This window comes from Pieris brassicae, chromosome 12, assembly GCF_905147105.1.
Source record: "Pieris brassicae chromosome 12, ilPieBrab1.1, whole genome shotgun sequence".
NCBI classification, from domain to species: Eukaryota; Metazoa; Arthropoda; class Insecta; order Lepidoptera; family Pieridae; genus Pieris; species Pieris brassicae.
Window position 1 is genome coordinate 6649509 of NC_059676.1, and position 23507 is coordinate 6673015.

General features: G+C 32.7%; 1 protein-coding gene across 3 annotated transcripts in view; it reads right to left on the minus strand.

Annotated features, from left to right (window-relative positions):
• The window catches only part of LOC123717528 (rho guanine nucleotide exchange factor 11), a 115119-nt gene extending 91628 nt beyond the window's left edge, over positions 1 to 23491 (minus strand). For all 3 annotated transcript variants that reach the window (XM_045673572.1, XM_045673573.1, XM_045673571.1), the window contains exons 1-7: positions 23252 to 23491; positions 4881 to 4983; positions 3805 to 3948; positions 2813 to 2892; positions 1857 to 1947; positions 1310 to 1416; positions 30 to 387 (exon numbers count right to left, since the gene is read on the minus strand). In XM_045673572.1, coding sequence (XP_045529528.1) covers positions 30 to 387; positions 1310 to 1416; positions 1857 to 1947; positions 2813 to 2892; positions 3805 to 3948; positions 4881 to 4980 — 880 coding nt within the window. In that variant the 5' untranslated portion in view covers positions 4981 to 4983; positions 23252 to 23491. The remainder of the gene's footprint in view (positions 1 to 29; positions 388 to 1309; positions 1417 to 1856; positions 1948 to 2812; positions 2893 to 3804; positions 3949 to 4880; positions 4984 to 23251) is intronic.
• Between the last annotated feature and the right edge of the window lie 16 nt (positions 23492 to 23507).

A 23507-nucleotide genomic window follows, 5' to 3' on the forward strand; every position in this document is an offset into this window, starting at 1 on the left:
AAAATTAGGTAATCTTCAACCAAGCATACCTTGTTTCATACCATCAGCTGAGGTGGTAACAGGCGGTGTGAGGGGACTCCTCTTCGGCCGTTCTATCGACCTCGGTGGTAACGGAGGCGGCGAACTATCCAGACAAGTGGTAGGCACCATTGGCACTGTATTATTGTGTCTCTTCTTGCCATCATCCGAGTTCTGCCTATGTAAGGGCGGTTGGTTCTCCTGCTGAAACTTATTCTGTCTCGCCTGTCTCAGGTTCCTGAGACTCTGCCCGGTTAGATTGCTGAGCGATCTCGGTAAACCGCTTAGAAAACCGGTATTCGGGGTCGGTTTGTCGTTCGTGTCTTTCGAACGGCCGAGCCGAGGCGTTGACGGCGCGACCACGTCCGGCTACAAAGTTAGTTTATTTTGTGATGCGTGCGTTGCGTTGGCTTTGAAATTATTACTAATTTTTATATCTATATCACTGTTGTAACAATTTCAAAACCTTTTAGAAATTAAAAATGAATAAATGCACCTAGCCCGCGTCAGTATGAAAGTGTAAAAATACATTTATTTTATGTCTGTTTCTATAATTAAAATGCATAAAAACACGTCCACCAAAGGTTAATTTAATCATAAGAGTTATGTTCATAACATAGATTATAATCACAGTAAATTAATACGTACCTTTCTATATATAAGTACATGAGAAGGTGTGTATTAAGTAATCAAATATAAGACACTGTACGCCCTTGTTAAGGAGTTTTCAAAAACAACATAATAAAATTAATTTACGTAAAACATGAATCAGACATATAAACAAACGCGAGGTTATCGACCCCGTTACCGTGTTATCAATGTTACCACAAGTTAAGTTTAACAAAATCTAGTATGTTCTTGAGTTAAAAAATGCGTGGCTGCAAATAATATATCGCTATGTGTACAGATACCGGCAAACTTCTTGAGTATTAAACAAGGGAGTGGGGGAAAGTTTGCGCATCGTACACGGCGCGGGACACAAACATCAACTGATTTCCCATCAAGCGATCGACACGTTTAAGATGTTTGCCGGTATCTATACATTGACATACTAAAATTCTGGAAGGAAACTGGTGTTTATGACTTCGAAATTTATTGGCTTTTTAACACTCGTTTAGTTTTATTTATTGTAAAATAAAAAAGCAAAAAACACCTAATTTTCGTCCACAATCTTAAACGGTGTAAACTACCTTTCTCTTAACAATCGTGACTATCACATTAACAACATAGCGCTCTATAGCTGTCTCTTTCTAACCTAATGCGAAGTGTAAAAAGAGTGAGATGACACTACCTGTCCGGCCATAATGCTGTCGATTTTGTGCTGTAATTGCGAGCATCGCTGCTCTGCGGATTCTAACTCTGCTTGTTTGCGGACGTCAGGTACCTTTAAGAGCTCATCTGTAACAAACAAATTAAATGTATTGTCTTTAGTAACCAACCATCAACGATAATACTTTTAATAATATTTTTGGTTTTGGTTTGGCAAAACTTTATGATTGGTCTCTCTCTATTATTGGTCTCAATATATACAACAAAGTCAGATTTTTTGTAACTATAACTCGAGAACGGCAGGAACGATCTGCATAGTTCATGCTTTTTTATTATTGGAAATGGATTTTAATAAAATCAATACAAGATGTTGCAAGAACTGCAAATATTTAATATTCATTCCGTCGATACGGTAAACAAAGAAGGTACTTTTATTACATAAGGTCATATATTTAGAGTCAAAGATATTTATCATACATATCGATATGTCGTGTTCAAGTTAAAACACGAACAATATTAGACAAAATTCACGATGTGAACGAAGCTCTACCATTAAAAAAAATACTCACTTCTTAAATCCCTAATATATTTAAGCTCTTTCTCCAACATAAGCTGCACTGTTTCAGCCTTTTGTTTCTCAATTTGCCGCTGCTTTTCCGGCTGAAACATACATTTATTATAATTAATTCTTGGTTTTGGTAACCATTAAACATTACACAGTAACCATTTTTAAAAAGAAATATTGTATACAACTTTTCAAGTAATTTTTTCGGACAAAATTTATCAGTTTTGATGTGTTTTTTTTTTACCTTTACGCACAAATAAAAATCATGTCTATGATATAAAGTTAATAACTTATTTCGTTATTGGGGATCAATTCAATTAAACTAAAATACTCTAGAAGGCTCTAATTATGAATATGAATGACTCTAATTATGAAAACAAATGACAGGACAACTCAAAATATTAATTTAAAATAACTGATATTCTGATTGATCAGGTTCTTTAAAATAAATACTTTAACATATTAGATGTTCATCAAAGTTGAGTCATTATAATGACGCAAGAGTGAGGTCGAACTACAATTTATAGTAGATTTGTCAAATTCCTCAAGGCTTTTTAAGAAACTATGAACTTTAAATTTATATTGAATATTGATGTCATGCGACCTTGTTGATGACACCTGAGTAAATACATAGTCCGTTGCAACAATTTATACTCAGTAATTTCATGCATTTATAGTAAGACTAGTTTAAAAACTATATGAGCATTATTATAAAACATGGAATGTATAGTATTTGTTAACAAACCATGGTAACAAACACAGCAATGATGGACCAATATATATAACGGAACGATTTGTCTCTTTAAATCGCGATCAAAATAGCATTTGATAAAGAATATACAATACTATATAAGGATACAGTAATTATAAAACCCGCCGCTGAACAAAAATCTCTAAAAGAAACTTTTGAAATATGTTTTCTATATATTTTATTATTTTTTATATAACGTTTTTACTTACATTGACTGGCACAGGCGCGGTTATTGGCCTTTTATGTCTTGAACTTTGCTGCACTGTTAAGACCACCATAGTCGGGTTTTCTGTAATCATTGTAAATAATATAAATTTTTCTTGTATGTGTGTTTCTGTATGGCATGATTGTATTAGTGAAGTAAAGTGAAAAAAATCATCTAGCAAGCCATCTTACGAATTTATAAATAATATTATCAACCTTAATCATACATCTGCAGGCCTTGCGTAGGAATAAAATGTTTGGGTTGTTCAATAAATATAAAGCGATACATTCTACGTCGAAAGAAAACAATAAATACTGACACTACCAGCTTATCAGATAAAATAATTATTAAAAAAGAAATTAATTTTCTTTTGTGTTATTTTTGAAGTCTTTTGTGTTATGCATAATGTGTTCTTAAAAATATATAAAATTTAAGTTCGCCTGTAATATAATATATTTGAAAGATTCCCCTATAAAGAATTGACGGCAACATTAGGGGTTCACACTCCACCATATTTTATGGGTTGCGGGTTAGCGTGCCGAGTTTAAGCGAGGAAGAACATCCATTAAGGACGACATCCCCGGACGGGACGCCCTACATCGGACTGAATAAATTATTGTAAATTTAGTCGTGTTAACTTTTATTTCATAGCAGTAGAAATAAAGATAAGAAAGTGTCCATAATATTGTACACAATCGTTTCGGTGTAAAAAAAAAAGTGTCTGCGTGCCAATAATGCTCTGATGCACAGAAACAAACGAGACTGTAACACAAAGCTGACTTGGCAGGGACCGTCATCTTTAATTACGAAGGATTTCATCCGCCTATAAGATCATGGGTATGTTATGGGACAGCCTAGGGTTTGTAATATTGGAATATCTTAATAATGGAACCACTGTGTCGGCGTCTTGGTATGAAGGACAATTAAAAAATAAGCGTGACGAAATACAAGGTACGGCCGTAGTCTGTTATACTAAGATAAATAATAAACAATTACCCTTTATCATGTGTACGACTTCCTGGTGCGTGTGATGCAAAACGGGCACACAGTCCACACGTAGAATGCGATCGCCAGCTCGAAGCCCCGCCCGCCACGCAGGACCATGTTCCTTCACTGACTGAACGTACACCGGATTATCACCTGTAAAGCAATGATACAATTAAAACAACCTTTGTCACATATTTTTAAGTGTTTTTACAGAATAAAACAATCTAAATAAAAAACAATAACAGTGTTGTCGGGAGCCTTCAACATGTTGTTTTAAGTTGCCTAACGTTAAGCTACCTAATAACTGACCGAGTAGTCCATTTATTAGCCGCGTTAGCAAATAATTTTATTGCCATATTTATTATATTTTATAATTTATTCAAACTTTTAAATTATAAATGTCCCTCACCTAAATAATTATCACAGTGATCCGCGTGTTTTCTACGTAAATTTTTACTTGTTGTTATATAATTAGAAAAATAACTTTCGTTAAGACGTCAAAAATAGGTTACAGCAAATTCCTAATTATCTTAAATAAGGTCACGCTACAAACAGTATTATTTGTTTAAAGATATATAATATATAAAGTAGATAGTACCCTATAAAATTGATTTAATATAAATTTTGAAAATCTAAATTAATAGAAAATGTGTAGAATAAACCTACTGACAACCTTTTTAACCGTGTCGACCCAATTCTCACCGGACAGTTCATTAATCTAACGTGTACGATTAACATTTGACGATGCATAAATTTCAATTTAGAAATATAAGTGCTTTCTCAAATATTTCCAAATAGTAGTTTAGCATACATCCCCATCAATACGTAAAATAGGGTACCTAATATTTTATCATTTTTAATTCAAAATCTTCAAACAACGACGAAGCTACAAACATCTATAAATATTTTACAACCACGTTTGAAAATCCGGTACATGTTTCTTCAACACAAATAGAGTAGTTTGTGGTAAACTTGTTCATGAGTTTGTTGGAAGTTCAGTAGGAGCTCCATTATTTTTGAGTAACATATTTATTGTTTCACGTTCTAAAAGCAATGTCAACAGCTAGTATTCAATAAATACTTACCGGAAACTTTCATGCCGTACCCATGCTCGTCCCGCACCACGGTGACGGTGAGCAGGTCTTCACCAGTCGGCGAGACCGCTCCAACCGTCCCGCCGAACATCACCTGCAAACAACCAACAAGTGCTTTTATTACTTATGAACGCATTCAATGCATTTCCAAAAAGTTATATAACATTTACTAGTCTCCTTCTAAACTCAACAACTATTCAGAATAGCCATAGCATAAACGACGGTAAGAAGAACACACAATAAAATCCACAACATTTAACACCAGCCCCAAATTTAGTCACTTTACCACAGATCCTATTTACCACGCAATTACAAAGACGAAAACCCTATGTAAACAGGAAACGCGAGAAAACAAAATGCTATCGCATTACACCTTGCCACCCACTATTATAGCTGCTATTCCACAGGGAATAGGTTCTGGTATCGTGCGCGTTATTTGTCGACGTGTTCATATACGTCTAGTTAAAAATAAATTCTTATAAATCGGACGGTTCATGAATCTAGTGATGCGTCCATTGAAGTTCAAATTACTACTTCATTCATCGTTGCGTAGATGAAACATCAGTGTGAAAAGAGTTTATTGAGTTATACTAGATTCGTTTAAAGTGTCGAAACTTCAAATGGTTAAACAGTATGGTCCCAATCGGTGTTATGCTATTATTAGGGGGATAAAATAATGGCTATTTGAGAAATTCTAAATTATATTTCTGAATATGTTTAGTGAATTAAAGTTTCAACTTTTGAGACTTAAATCTTTAATTTTTTTTATACTTAAAACACAAAAAACTATCAAATAAACAATCACTCCGCGATACTTTGATTTTTACTGTCTAAAGTTAGTAATTATTTTTTTGTTAAAAGGGAAGTTTTTCTTTAATAAAATCCCAGAGGCTCTTATATTTCTGCCTTTTAAAATTTTAATAAATGGAATTATTAAGAATTTATTAAGGAAAAGCTGTGTAAAAAGGCTTACTATAAAATTAACGATTATCTAGTTCATAAAAGGGCCTGGGACTGGTGATAAATTTGCGATATTTGTTTTACAATAAGTGTTGTTTGCCATTTTGTATGATGATTTGCTATTTTAAAAGAGTTACCGAGAGTTGTTTACGGCTTTTTCTCTAGGCCTACACCCTGTGTCTTCTTTGACGATTACAAAGTCTGGAATACAAATGACGTGAAATAAGTGATATCTTATATTCCATAATAAACATATTTTTTATTTTATTTTACGAAACAAATACATACATAAAACCATTATAGAAATGTCCTTTAAATATAATTTTCAATTACTTATTATCATAGCGAGCATAATAACAAGATATTTGATGAAATATAAATAACATCTTTATTGAAACTAATAAATGGGTGCCAAAATAAGCAGTCTATAGTTTTAATGTGGCCGTCACTTGTCAATGTTGTCAAAGTAAATTTGTGTGAGCGTAGCTGAGACGGTCAAGAACCGAGCCGTTCAGAGTTATTTTCGATTTTCATTTTTTTTTTATAATTGAGTTTCATCAACATTCCGTCACAATAACTCGAATTGCGCATTAGAACTATTAATTTGTGGATGAAAAAATATATTTTTTGATATTCCTGGCATTGAGGCTTACATGTCCATATTATAATAATATTAACTACGAGGTGATAATTTATATAACAGAAACAATGAATAGTATTTAAATATTCATTTTAAAATTACTTTGCAATATATAATAATTATATAATATAATTTCACATTCCAATAGTTATAGCGTGATATTTATTATATACATGTACATTATTTTCATTTTAATTATTTTAACATGAACTCTTATTGCTTTAGAAAGTAGCTGATGTACCGCAGGATATTTTATTAATTGAAGATTTTTGGAACAACTAAGATAATTTTACATCATTAATGGAATGATAACAATTTTATATGTTCCTAAGTTATATGCCCTGTGCGGTAGAACTAAACGAGAGGATGAAAAAATACATCTATCGTTCATATCTAACCTAAGTACTTACATGTAAATAAACACTTGCTCAAAATTCTTGTCGAAAGATTGTCACGATTATTTTCGTAGTGCTATATTATTTTAACAGACACATAGCAGTGATAAATTACTCCACGACAGAACTAAAGAATTTCCAGTATGTTATCAACGTCGCCGTGACAAATAAAATACGATCAACTTTATATTATGACTTAGTATTTTATTAACGCCTTGAAATGAAAGAAACGTGTTAACTATTTCAAAACATGTATGTTTACTGTCAATTAAAATGTAACTATTAGTACATTTTGTACGCATTTGAATTTCCACCGAACACTTGAATGATTTTCGTATTAGTCTCGGCACGTACATTGGCCAATTTGTGCGTAATGGAGAAAAGATCACGCATTTACTTTTAGTATAAAATACACCTAAATACAAATTATGCGCATGTAATAATTTTGAACGGCTTTTTGTCGAGATCTAGGCACATCTTTGCGTAAGATACTGAATAAATCACTATCAGATTCGAAAATTCAAAATCTCAAATTTTTAAATATGTAAACAGCATCATCATACTATAGACGTAAAGATTATTTATCGGCGTTGGAAAAAAAGTAACATTTTCGGTTACGCGTCACAATATTCCGTTAAGCGTCACATTTTTCCGTTACACGACATCGTTTTCTTGACCTTACCGCGGTTGATTCGAAGAGATTCGAAGCCAAGAATAACAAAAATATAAAATAACGATAACAATGATACTAATAGTTCTATTACAATTAATGAAATTCTGATCTTAGTAGTAATAAGGTAAAATGAAATAATTGTATTATTTGTATTCATGTTAAACTTTATCTAATTTAACTTTATTTAACCAATTTCTGTAAAGTTGCATATATATAGATCATTTTTCGAAAAATAAGGTCATAAAGAATTTCACTTCTTACGTTTGTACACTAGTACACGCACACATTTTTTATTTATTTGTCGGACAACGTTAATCGTTGTGTGTTTGTATTGTGTATATGTGATGTATTTTATACTTTAAACACAAAAAACTCACAATCAATTAACAATCAGCACTACATCTCTTGGTAGAAAACAAATACGTCTATAAAATTATTTTAAAAACGTTCTTTAAATAAAATTTTCATTGACTTATTACCATAACTAGATGATTGGTGTTTACGTATATTATTTCTTTTACTAAAATAAAAATTTAGTCTCTCTGTCAAAACGTAAACAGCTAAACTTGACTTTTTGCATAGGAATATATAAAAAAACCATTTAATAAGAGTATGCATAGAGCAATAGTCCAGACAGATTTTTTTGTTGGCGTCGTACCAGAGACACGAACGCCTCGCGCAACGACAACTTAATGACATAATGTCTAAAATATTAGCATTCCAAAACCGGGTTGATAAAGTCATGCGGTGATATCACCTCTGTCAAAATCAATTGGGAGGTAATCGTTTGAGTATTTCATAAGCAATGCCATAAAAGAGCCATATTTGTTCCTATTGAAAGGCTAAAAATCATGTTTTCATCTATTATTCAATTCGATATAAGGGCTTTCAATGTAATTTGTTTTAAAACATTGTAAATCTTATGTTTTAATTATATGCTTATATTTAAATCATGATTATTTTATTTTAGGATAAGGACAATTATTATGCTTATAAATTATTATGTAAATAAACTGAACTTAACAACTGAACAAAAAAATCGACACTGCAGTCAAAAAACCTCATTATCGAAGGAAATAAGTGGCCTACATACCAGGCAATAAGTGGCCTACATACCAGGCAATATTAAAAAAAAGTGTCAGACAACGGTAAAATAAATTTCGCGCGACGCACGATGCCATGCAAATTTTCACAAGAGCAATCTGTAGCATCCATGTGTATGGGCAAATTCAGCATTACTATGTCATGTTAAGTATCTCTTTAGTAAGAATTAATGTCACTAGATATACAAATATATATGTAATACCCATAGATAAGTAAAAAGGTTATAAATGGATGGACCATCATGCTACAATTATTATTTAGAAACTTCCATTTATATGGATTCTATAACTATATGAAAAACCTACATAATCTTCTTTTCAACTATCTTTTTTCTGGTTGGCGTAAAGTAGGTCGGCCTAGGTATAACCGGATAGACTTAGATAGACGAACGGTTGCAGCTGAAAGCCAGCAATTGGCGGGAGGCGGCATAGGACAGAGAAGGCTGGAATATTCTCATTTCGGAGGCCAAGACACTTTGGGTCGCAGAGACAGCGGAGTGAGTGTGTAAGACATTCGTCACATACGTAAATACCCAACATGTTGTATGAAGGCGGTTTCGTTAATAGCATTATTTGTATGCGCCATGCGTCCGATTACCGTAGAAAGCGGGTACCCACTCGCTGTTTAAATATTGTACTTTAGTAAGAACAGTGTTAACAATTGTACGATAACACTTTATTACCTCTTAAAGAACAATTAAAAATAGAGCAGTCTTGGCCTAGTGGCTTCATCGTGCGTCTCTTATCTCTGAGGTCGTAGGTTCGATCCCCGGCTGTGCACCAATGGATTTTCTTTCTATGTGCGCATTTAACATTAGCTCGAACGGTGAAGGAAAACATCGTTAGGTTTGCCTTAAACCCAAAAAGTCGACGGCGTGCGTCAGGCACAGAAGGTTGATCACCTACTTGCCTATTAGTTTAACAAATGATCATGAAACAGATACAGAAATCTGAGGCCAAGACCCAAAAAGGTTGTTGTGCCATTGATTTAAAAAAAAAATAACATTTACACAGAAAGGAAAATTAATTAAACATATTTATAATTCAGTAGCCAATGGGTATGTACGAATAAGAAAAATGTGATTGCCAGTTTAAGTTGCGAACTTATAACCCACCAATTCATTTCAATATCTGCAAAATATATAGTGCGATACGCTTTATTACAGTCAATCAATCAATACTGGGAGTGCTCATGTTTATCCTGAAGTCGTGCGTTCGAATCTTTGTGATCGATTTCAGAATTCGCATTTAACACTCACAAAGGAGAAAATCGTGAAGAAACACCGGTATGCCTTAGACCCAAATATTTCGTAGTGTATGTCGAGCACTGAAGACTTATCTTCTTAACTATTAAGAAAGATGAATCGAATGACTAAACAAATACAGACATTTTAGGCCCAGATCAGAAGGTTGTAGCGGCACCGGTTTAGTATTATACTTCATAACTTGCGATACTCCTCCACTCTTATCTATTCAATAGCTACAGTAACAGCTTCTTTATACGATTTTAGGTGCAGTTGAGAAACATATACCGGAGTGCCTACAAATCATTAACGCTTATCTCAAAGACATTGACCACAACTGGGTGACAAAAACCATTATAGGTCAGTCCTTAAACAATAACAGATAATATTGTTAATAAACCACAGACGTAGCGTCGCCAATAACACTCGCCGCTTGCCGCTAACGTGCGATGCATAGATAACGAATTTATAGACAATACTCGTAATTACATACAATAGAAAATTTCAAGTGAATAGAAATTTCTCTTTTCCCATTTTTGAATAAGCCACGGTTATTAAATTCCAAATCCCAATTCGAAATGACCATATAAAGTAATGTTTTAGTCTGCTTAAGGCAACCGTATCTTGATCAATTACAATTACGAATCTCTTCTGTTTGTAACATTGCTTTCGTAATTTTCATAGAATAAAAGTCGAAACAAGTAAAAGTAAAAACGGATAGGCCCACGCATAAATTTTACGTACAACTTATAAATAGATGTGGTATTAATGTAGTTGAAATAATTTAGCGCGTCAGCATTCGCTATCACAGTCTAAACATTACCGTGACGTAATGCGATGGGAATCGCGCAACGTGAGTCAACTCAAGTGCTTGGTAGATCATAGGATTTCAGTGACGACTAAAGGTACAATAGAGGCTTGTAAGCCCCCATTAAGGCATTGGCCAGATTAATGATCTACGTTTGGTTTTAAAAGTTGAGAATCGAATCTGCAGAAAAGGTTAAATGGATATAGGCTTGACCAACTGGCAACCACGTCTCGGATATGTATAATATTTTGGAACAATGACTATTAACATTCTTCAAAGACCAAATTTATATTGCAACATTGTTTGTACAACTAAGTTGTATATTTTTAATTTGTATTAGGTTTCAGGTTCCCGTATTGTTCATAGTGCTTCAACTTATACAAAACATTTAATCACAATCAATATTGGTATCAAACAATAACTTCTGGAATGTCAGATGTTTTATTATTTCCTCGTTATTATGTTTATAACAATCCCAAAACAGGTGAATTGAAAACTGCCCAACTTTCATCACGAATAGTTAAATGCAATATGCAGGAGGCAGGTATTATGTAAGTTACATATCTCTATATGTATAAAATTCTCGTGTCACAATGTTCGTTCCCATACACCTCGGAAACGGCTCGACCGATTCTTATGAATTTTTTTATGCATATTCAGTAAGTAAGTGATAAAGGGTGTCCACCCCAATTTTTTTATTTTTATGAAACAACAAAACAAACTACATAACTGTCAGCCTTCTCCGATCAATCCCTATTTTTTATTATAGTATATAGTTACTTTTATTTACCTAAAAAAATATTTCTTATAAACAATATACATGGCAAAACGACGTTTGCCGGGTCAGCTAGTATATTTATAAAAATGTATGTCTATTGAATCGTCGTTGAGTCAGCATGATTTAAACTTACGGTATGATAATATCAAGTTCCCACGGCTCGCCCTAGAAGCACTACGAGTGCTTAATTATCGCTAATGATGCGTATACCATTCATCATTACCGTTGCTAAATAATTACATACATAATCATTTACGTACATTTGAAATAGACAAATGTCACCCAATAAGTACTTTATAATCTCTGACTCATCGGAGACTATGATAAGGTTTTTATTAAAATAATTTCTTTTTCACACACCTGGATTCAATTTACATACCAACGGTGACGCAATAAGAATGTATTGGTCATCTTAATTATAGAGCCCAGAAACTTGAATGTGATTCATCGTTCCCGACTTCCTACAAGTATCAAGATCCATGCGGGATGAAGGAAAAACTGTAAGGGACCGAGATAATTGCGCCAGTTTGATACTAGATGCGCCCGCGGCTTTTCTAGTGAGACTTTAAGCCGGGTATGCAGAAATTGAAATGCAAGAGCCTCAATTATCTGTTTGAAAAGATAATCAGAACTAAAATTAAAGTACTACATTCTTCATTAGTTACGTTTATAACTTTAAAAAAGGATTTTAAAAGTCAAATGAAAACTCAGATAAAGATTAAACTACATACTTAGAGCATAGTATTTGATATTACAACCTATATTCACCACTCATGTATAACAAAGGCTTTAATGCTAATTATTTAAGTGTTATTAAGAGAGTGCCTACTGCATGTCGAGAGTACAGCCGGCTCCACTAATTCCAGATTTGTTTAGTAATCGCCACGCTTATAAACTAAGAAAGCCTGAGTGAGCCAATATTTACAAACTTGGCATTTGACCTACGGTAACTACACTACATTTCACTATTGCGAATGGTTTGTGCATTTTTTCCGCATTGACATTAAGTTATTTTGTGATGCGCTTACGGAATAAATTTTAACGATAGTGAATATTTTATGTGTTTATTCAAACATTTCATACGTTTTAATGAGCGTAGTCAAAAATACTTTCTCTCAAATTGTTCACGTCAAAGTGCAGAGGCATATATATGTAATATTTTAATACATTATTACATTTAACGGTTAGTTGGGTATTTTATAAGGAAAGTACTGAAAAGCGAAACCCGCTTTTCATGCGGAAATAGCACCTATGTAACTACCAGCAACGGCCTGTAACTGATTTGGTTCAGTGATCCCAAGACAAAAGATAGCTTAGAAACTTCAAAGGCTTGCCAGCACATGTACGTAATATTATAATAATCTTTTTTTTGTGAATTACATGAACCTCTGTGTTAACCTGAGATATAATAAATTAATTTGACAGTTTTTCTTTAGCAATTGCCAATACTTGCTATATCACATTTTATGAAATTTTTCATCTATACGAAAGTTTAGTCTAAAAGTATAAGTGTTTACCTCGCGGTTTTCTGAGATGAACAAAAATGTAAGAACACTTGTTCCTGAATTTGGGAATAAGACAAATCTACAGCGTGATAAGAGTATTTCAAGTTTAGATTTGTACTAGAAACAATATCATGTTAGCAGGTACTGATAGTTAAATGTCGGTTAAGTCGAAGTTGTGTCTGCACCAATCCGTAGTTCAAACTGAACAAAGCGATGACAAAATACAAGCAAACAGACGTTTATCGCGGTGATAACCAACGACTGGGTCCGCACTGACTCATCGGAAGAGTATATATTATATTGAACCAAAGTTTTTGTATCTATTTTATAGCAAGAGCAACAAATACAATTGGGAAATTTGTCGATTATATAATTATGAAGAATTACATATTATATATTGACTAATTCGTTATAGTATGTACTTAATGAGTATAAGTAAAGAGAGCCCGGCGACTAACCCATACCAATATAATTGTGATATTTTCTTGCCATTATATATATATATATATATATATAGTACGTATTCACGTATCAGCTTTAGACTTTGTGAATTATATGTGGATAACCCAGGGTGTCGCATAACAAACAATAAAAATTCTAATAGTTATCTTGGAATAGTGTTGCTAACGTCCAACATTCGATTCCCGTTAACACAAGCCTTAACAGGGCAAGTCCCATTTTCATTAATATTGATATACATTTGTATTAAAGAACAATCAATTGCATATACGATAAAGAGGCTTAATCTGCACTTATTAATTAATTCCGAGATACGGGACCTGTAGTTATGAACAGAAAGCAAACAGGAGTATAATTGAAAAAAATCCTCAGTCCCTCTGAGCAGAAAATACATAAAAAAACATACTATGTATGTCTAAACATGGAAATTATTACAATTCTAAGGTAAACATTACCTCTGGTTGCGAATTAAGCATTTGTTTTATTTAATAAATCCGAAAGTCCTGAGAAAATGATAGATTCAGGTTACAAGGCTAATTAACTACTTGGCCATAAAGAAAACACGATTTTGGAAGAAACCATAACTTTAATTATGTATTTGTAAACATGAATAGGTAGTTTTGAGCTAGCATTGAATCAACTCATACTGTAATACAAGCGTTATTCCGTAACACGGTAATGAAAACGTTATTTGTTTACCATTTGTCAAGGCTCCGTAGTTTCTAGTTGCTAGATAATTGATTTAACGATTATTACGGGGTCATCGAGTCACTGTATCGTGTACTTTGTAATTATTGATTTATAAGAAATAATATCTTAATGTTATATTGCGTAATGGACAGCGGAAATTAGTTGTATAGTTTATCGAGTGTTTTGTCGGGGATGTACACTAAATAATATGATACAGTAATTAATCGTGAGTACATCAACATACCTTAGAGCCAAATATCGACGCGTAAACCACTGAAGGCTTGCTTATATAAAAAAGAGATCAATGAAGGAGATGCAAAAATGCGACGCGAAACCCCTTAAATAGTTGAAATGCCTAATTCGAATATTATACCGTCATGATGTTATAACGCCGTCCCATTGCTGCATTGATAATTTTTTTAAACAAAAAGTAAAAGATAAATAGTCATTAAGTCCTGATATAATTGCAAACAAGTACATATAACCCCGTCTTTCGCGGTAATAACACTAACAAATTTCTTGTTTATCGGTTATCAGCCATTGCAATGTATTGCACAAAACGAGTTTGAATACTACGGACGTAGCGGCCGGATCTTGGGCACGTACTTGTGTCGTAATATGGGAATAATCTGTTATTGCCTCAGAGCGCGCTTGCGCGTGCTAGATGGACCGTTTTATAAAGATATTTTATTATGCTAGTGGTATAACATTTTTACCTTAAAATGTAAACTAAATGCATTTTGTTTCGTCATATAAACGACGTCAATATATATAGGTTGTATGAAATCTAGCTCCAGTTTAACTATTACGTATACCTCATTTAACCTAAGATAATGGTTTCAGAAGCGCGGCATCCAAAATTAAAGTAGCCATCATGATCGCCAACCTTCGCAATGTATGATAAGCAACAATTGGCAGTATAAGAAGAAGAATATATATACGCGAAACGATTTTATATATTAGTTGTTTTATTCATTCCTTTTTTATAAGTGTACCACTTATCATTATTCACACATCATAATTATTTCCTTATGCTTTCTCAAAAATCACACAATTCAAGGCCATTGGATACATCTGTAACAGTCGCAATTTGAGATAAATCAAGAAAATGGCCGCAAGATATGATGTTTATTATCAGAACGTGGCATCGCTGTCTTCCTCATTTAATATTGCTCAATATTTATTTAAACGTACTGTTTTTAAAATTGACGAATATTTAATAAAATTAACTTTTACAATTCTTCTGAATGTCATTAAAACTTTGTAGAAAATGCAATAATGCGAAAAAAATATTATACACCACATGTATTGTATTCATCAATACTAAAGTTTTTAGTAAATTAAACGGCCGAAAACAATAACCGTTTCAAAGATTTGGCTGCGATATAGCTAGTATCATGGTACATCCTTTACAATATTAGTTTTCTTAAAAGATCCAATAATTTTATTTCCATTATAAATCGTAGCGGTCACAATGGAGGCATCTTTGCGTCTCCAAGCATGAAGATATTATATAGAAATTAAATATATATTATAAAACTCGTTGCCGAATAGTGTTTACAAAGAGAAATTAGGATATACAAAATGTTTGACAATAGCATAGACTGCTATACAAGACGAGACAATTGAGCTTGAATAATGCTATTACCGCGTTTAATTTACGCGTAAACGTCAGTGAAAGTAATTTCAATGACCATGACAAGAAAGATTGCAATTTTTCATAACTTTTGTGTTCGTCGTCTTAATTTTTTCTACAAAAAATTTTGGTTGTTGCAATAATATACAACTTATTACAATTAGCCCTAAGAAATTAACATAATGTATGTAATATACTGGAAACAGTGACATCACAGCGTATAATGGCAAACGTAATAAATGTCATAGCGGCTTCCTCTATGCAAATTATTTTGGCAATGAAAACCGATCGTTAGGCAGGCACGTGCCAAATGCTCTCTTAGTTGGTTACGGTCTCTTGTTGATTCCCTAGAAATGCACAACAGACTGGTTATAGCTTTAAACGTGGAAAAAACGAAGGCCAACAAGGTAGTCAATTGTTTTAGGAATACCTCTTAAACTTTAATATTCAGCTTGGGTTACTACCGGGTATTATTTTGTAGGTGTCTCAATAGACACATCTGTGATATTTACATTGTATTAGTAAATAAATTAAATAAAATATATTATCATAAGTAGAATTCTACAAAAAGATAATATATAAAGTTGGGTATATTTGTTAGGTTGATGTAACACAAACACAACAATATTAATTAACACAATGCTATTATTTCAATAAATTATTCAATGTACATTAATTATACAGTTTACACAATCAAATCAGATATCCCTTCATACATAAACATTAAAAGCAATGAGCTTCACTTCCCTTAAAAGCAGGTGTTGGGATGTTTTTTGGCCAATCAACAGAGGTCAGTCAGAATAAATTTCGTCCATCCCTTTCTTGATAATGAATTAGCATTGGTAAGAGAGGGATAGTTAACATCCCACTGTCAATTAAAATGACCTTACTACTGTTTGCATGGGCTTATTACTTAACTGCATCGCATGAAATAATTTTAACTAAACACACTATAACTCTAATAGAAAACAAGGTTAAAACTATGAAATAAAATTCGATTTCAGACTATATATGATAGAATTATTAACCTTATTGATAGCCGCTGTTTTCCTATTTCCACTCCACTTGTGTATGTCCCATTGAAGTATGTTATTAATTAAGCGCGTTTGTTATTGATACTCCATTTATGCATTTTCCAAAAGTTTTGAATTTTTATAATTTGTCATTCATAATAATATTTTCGTTGCTTTTGTGGAGCTTTTGTAATTCCGATAAGCTCAGTTATAAGCGTAACGATGTATTCATTAAGAGAAACACGTTTAGAATACTTTATGAATTGTTACAATTATAAAGTATCTTGGGGAATTGTTAGTTTAAAAGAGATATGTATAAAATTTGGCAGTCTTGGCTGGAGCCTGGTATTTCGGCTGTGTTATAAGTCTGTTGACGTAAGTGTCAGTAGAAATATCTAATTGAACTCAATTTTTAAAATAACTCCTCCTACGATTTAACCTACTCCAAAAAAAATCTAGGAAAAGATTCACGTAATTTTTATTACGTCATTATTTGTATGAAAACTCAAAACACTGCCTTCGCTTTTACTACAAACTACTTTGACCATGCCCTCTCATGTCTTAAAATCACATGAATGATGTTGATTTATAACATTTTAATTCAATCAAGTATAAGAAATTCGAGTACGAAAACAAATACTGATAATTTTCGAGTTAATATGCTTGTGATATTAATAAAGAGATTTGATACACAAATTTTCGGAAGCTGAACAAACGAACGTCGACTTCATCACGTGGATGTTGACTACTCAGCTGTGAAATCAAGGCACCAATAAGAAATCTTAAAGGCAAACTGTTTGCATCAAGGGTTAGACAAAACAAATTATAGATTTTTCGTGTCAATGCATGGCCCGCACTTGATCATGTATACAGTTGCGAAATCTGAACATTCCCGTAAGCTTTGATCATCTAAGCTGAGCGTACACGAAAGAAAAAAAAACTTCTGAACATTTTCGAATATTATCTATAAATCTTAAATTGATATACATTTTTATCATTGCCATTGGTGCTAAGCGTGAATCATCGTATAAACATTACAAAACCTGACCAGTACGTACCGTTATGTGAATAGTAAAAATGATAAGAGTATATCGAACCGCGACAAAAAACGAGTATCCTACTTTAACTGTATTTGCACTAAGTAAGCGGCAGGACCGGTTGCGTGACGTAACACATAGCGTCGTGATCGATATTAAAAGTCGAGTGAAACTATGATCTATCTACTAACCTTTGGATTTACCTATATAAAAACCCTTTTTTAAATTGATACACGGGCAAGGACCGCAAGCACATGAACGATAGTTGCCGTGACATGTCTTGCGAAGCTTAAGGATAAACAGAGTCGTGGCTTAGTTAACAATGACTTTCGTATGTCAAAAATGTATTGTATATATAAAGACTTATGAAAGTCATAGTTAACTCTAATTACTGTAGCCGCTTGAAAGCTTTACCCAACAATGTATACGTTAGCTAAGACTAGGAGCTTTTAAGTATGGGCCTCTGATTTGATTTAACTGTGATGATGCTTTCATGTGTTGTTGTTGTTTATTTATTGTAATATTTGGATCGTTAATGGAATGAATAAAAATGGAATGAATGAAACTTGTGTTACTTCTTACGGATTCATTAATTCACAATAGGTTTCTTTATAAATAAAATCGGATTCACTATAGAATTCAATGTCGTCGTATCGTCATAGACAATAATATCTATGCGACGATGTAAATAATCTAAAATACCGATCTGGGCGCGCGCCAAGTTAGTGCCTGCAATGACGTCATAAAGATCACTGTCGTGCCTTAGATTGGCTGGACAAGTGAACTTGGTGACAAATATTTTGTATCGATCGTTAGACATCGATAGCAAAAAAACTTTGAAGCGCGTAAAACTATTATATCTACTTCGTAATTTGCTTCAAATAATATCGCACATTATATATCTATCTACATCACAGACCACAATACATAATGTTCAGTCCCTTGCGAAAAAGTACCTTAGCATAACAAAAATTACCCAAAATATTTTTTTTTACTATTGGTTTAGAACAGTATGTTGACAACGTTAATTGTTTGTTCAGAGTTCGGATTAATACCTGCAGCTGAGTTACATCATTGGACGTCAAGGCATAATACTGAAGTATTTCCGAACCAATTCGACTTAAGGTCTTTCAAGAAAAAAGCGTATGAATTCTTTAAAGGCCGACAACAGACTTGTGAGACCTCAGGCATTGATCATTGATTGTCCATGGTGGTATCAAGCTTTCTGCCCGTTTGCCCTCCGTTCTATAAAAAAAACTGCCATGTTTCACGTATTTAAATTACGTTCAAGCTCGTGACTTGTCCAATTAAAAATTATACAACCTGAACTATCAAACATCAGTCAGCTCAAAGAAATAAACAGTTTAGTGAAATACTAATTGGCGTTAGCATTTACGAACAGGGTACAAAGCGCTCTCACAAACAACGGATTTATGGATTGACTAAATCTTTATGTGCTTGTTTTCTGTTCTCGGTTCATTTAGTCTAGTTTAGCGGATATCTAGGTGCTTAGTGAATACTGTCCGGGACTAATTAGATACTTAAAACTGAACTGAACATAAACGTTGTGTTTGTCTTTCCTGGAAAACACTGGATGCGCTACAATGTAAGTGAGTGTACGTGCGTTAATTTGTTACACACACTAATGCGGCCAAATAAGAATTACAATAAAAGAAATGAGCGGTAATTATTTATATGTAGGACGTATGCAACGTATATATTCTATATATAGTTATAGATTTTCTGATAGAATACTTTCTGTTTTTATAGAATCAAGTCAAAATGCTTATGTTCTCCACAAATTAAACTAAACTTATAAATGTTTTAGAACGTCTTATTTATAAATATATTTTATATTTATATATATATGCGCTGCGGGTAAAAAGTTATCCTTGCATATTCACATTCACACTCTAGATAATCTAGACTATCATAACTTAATAATTCCCCTATAAATGTTAGGTTATAATTAGCATTTCACGGCACAATTGCATCGCTGAGGTCGTGGGGGATCGGTTTTCAGGTCAAAAGACGCGACTCGGCACATAGTGTACATAACTCGAATCGAATTATTGCGGTTTTGCACCATATTAATATTTGAATAATGTGTATTAGTCTTTACTATATCTAAATATATTTCTTAAACATAATATTAAAAATTATATTCAACATATTATATAAAATAAGAAGATGTCATTCGTGCTAAACTTTGATTTATAAAATGTTTAAGGCTACTAGATAGGTAAGATGCAAAAATGCAATGCAAGAAGCCGCGTCAAAGAAATGCAACCCCAGCGTTGTTATATTTGAAAATCTCTATGATGAGTTGGAACAGTAAAAAAGGGTTTGCTATATTTTGTAGTTTTGTTTTTATAATAGATTAATCACGCTGGTACAGTGTTGAGAGAGCATTTTCAGCACGGTACATAGCGACTGACATAAGATGCCGCTTATCAGACAGTACTCTCGATAGATTACACTTCATTTAAGAAGGTTTTCGATAACTACCCGAGATCTCCAAAGTACCGAAATTATAATTGACGATTTCGACTCGAGATTGCATTCCCTATCTGCGATCGAATAACGCCGTAAAATTGCGACGTGCTAGTCATTCTTAATCAGAGAGGGAAATTTGCATCCTTGAAACGCTTTGCTACAGTAATAAACATTAATGTGTTAACACAGAATTTTAATGAAATTATAGTTTCAAAATTTTAAACCGATGTACACATGTGTAAAGCTTTCTCCCGCTTGCGGCAAACGATTGAATGGTACATACTACAAACTCAACAATAGAGCACTGAGTGTCCGATTTCAGTCAGACCGGTAGTAAGGGGTCTAGAGAAGCGACACCGAGAGAGGTAAGATGTCATCAGCTCACGATAGTCATGTTAACACTTGACACGCAAATACTAAATCGGCCGTATTTCATTACTAAACAGCATAATGTCAAACTCTTAATATAAAAATATAATATATATTTTAAAGAAATTCGGCTGGAAAACTTGGGAATATTACGAAACAATCCTTGAATGTGAATTACACTCGTCATGTTACATACATAGCTATATATTACAAAACAAATGTATCGTAGACATATTTATGACCTGAATGGAACAGAACCTCATATAATTATAATGTCCGTAAAACAATCAATTGTTTTAACAACCATATAGTTTAGTACGTCCAACGTATACGTTCGCCTACGCATGGACGCGTGAAGGGCGATCACGGCGGTTTCTATGCGAGTGACTATCTGGGCCTGTGTAAGTAATTAATTTCTACTCTCGCGTTGAACCTCATGGACACTCTTAAATACATGGATAGTTTTGATAATGAACGTCATTTTCTCATACACTTATAAAGCTTCAAGCGGTTAATAGTCTACGTAACTTATTGTAGACTTATAAATGTGAAAAAATAAATAAATAAAATGACTATAAATTTACTGTTACAGCCAGTTCATGAAACAAGTGTGTAACATGGATGGTGTAAAACACCACTACTTTTAATCTGCAACTTTTTCTATTGCATCAACTGCACTTACAAGACTGTTTTAACTAAAGTATCTGTTGTTTCTTTCCCTCAAATTGGTTGAATGCATGTAAAAAGTCACAGATTTATATTTGTTGAACTTCTATTATTAAGAGTTATTAGTTAAGGAAACTACCTACGCACTACTGACAAATAGGTTTGTAGTTAACTTAAATTATTCTTGTTGTTCCATTAACGTCAAGGATTTTTTATTCATAGTATTATTATTATACTGGATAAAAAAAAGGTAATACTTAAGGTTATATAAGCCTTATTAGTATCTTTCAGAAATAATGTGCGCATGATGTGGTGCTGATGAACCATAGATAGCTGATGTAGTTGTAATGTAATTTTTTAAAGAATTGTATAGAATAAGCAACTGGTAAATAAATGGAGTTGAGATATTTAAAAAAACATTTGATTTATTTGTCTGCAAAAAATACAGTATGCAAAGAATATTTTATTTTTACATACAGAAAGTACTATATGATTTTTTTTTTCATGATCCAAATTTATCTTAAGATATAGATTTACATTACACATTACATTCCATTTCATTGGATGCTTAAGCGAAATAATATGAATAGTGCATATTTACTACACACAATTCCAACTATCCAGAAGATGGGTAAATGTGTTGAGGATCTATTTATTGTGTAAGCAGATATAAAATTGTGTTGATGTCAGATAAGAAACTAAGCTATGTAATGAAAGATATTATTTTGCTAATTTGAAAAACAAAAGAGGGTAACTAAAAAATATGAAGTCTATTAGTTGTAAATTATTAACTATATAAAACACAATGGCATGCTTATTTGTTACACAAAAATAATATTCAACAACATTTACAACTGATCTTACATAAGCTATTCAATAGACAGTAACCCTTGAAAGTTTAATGAACACTACATAAATATCATTTGGACACAATTCATAAAAAATAATAACTTACTAAGTATATATATAATATCATTATAAAATGCTTATAAGAACACACAGAATTTAAGAACATAATTTGACAATTTAATGTATTAGTCAAAAAATTATGCATATATATATATTGTGTTTGGTGTAGATGGCATAAGCATTCCATTAATCATATTGGATCAGATAATCCGCTGAATACAACTTGAAAAGTAAATAATAATTTATTCAATCATCTATAAAAACTGTTTATAAATTTGTGATAATTATATTCAAAACATTCTTTATAAAAATATATTTTTTAATTGAAATAACAGAAAAGTTTTTATATCATTGTCCTAGCTTAATTTACATAAATCCTTTAACTTTATACTGATTGTAATGCCAGATTTGAATTGTGATTACTCCTGACCATAAGCATATATAATTGAATACCCAGGTAAACAACATTATTATCTAATAAAAATCATTACGAAAGTTCCTGATTCGTTTCTTGGACATCTTGAGCCTATTTATACACTGAAAAAAAACTGCTGTTTGTGGTTTGTTTAAAGAGATACAAATAAAAACTTGTGTAGTGAATTTCATAGTATTTGTGGCATATACCGTGTACAGCAATCTAATCGAATGCGAAATGATGTCAGAATGGAGTGCAAGGCGAGCAACTTACTATGTCATACATACTCTCGTTAGTAATTAAATTGACCCCTGACCTCTTTCTATGCAACTCTAAGACATTTCGTAATAAAATCACGTATATACGATTCTATAACAGTAACAAAGCAGACTTTCAACAATCGTAATTTAAACATCCAGCCCCATGAGCCCTCTCACTCACCAATAAAACATGAAAAAAAGTGTAACTGTCAAAACTTTGAAGAAATTATTTAAAATATTTCAAGTATTAACAACTTATATTTTACCTATGTGTGTGTGTAAGTAATATATTAGTTTGTTGCTTACCGAATCCAATTATACATAAATCCAAAAAGACAAAAAGTTATGTTGCTCTCCACGAAAACAAGACACAAAACACACAAAACTTCTGTGATGTAAATAACACAAGATTAGCACTTAATTCCACAAACCATGTACGCGTACACAACAATTTATATGAGAATACAGTAGTTGGACCATTCACTAGGCGTATAAAAAAATAATAATAAAGTTTTATTTACGGAACGTCTAACATACTCCAACGAGTTTCAGCCATTTTGAT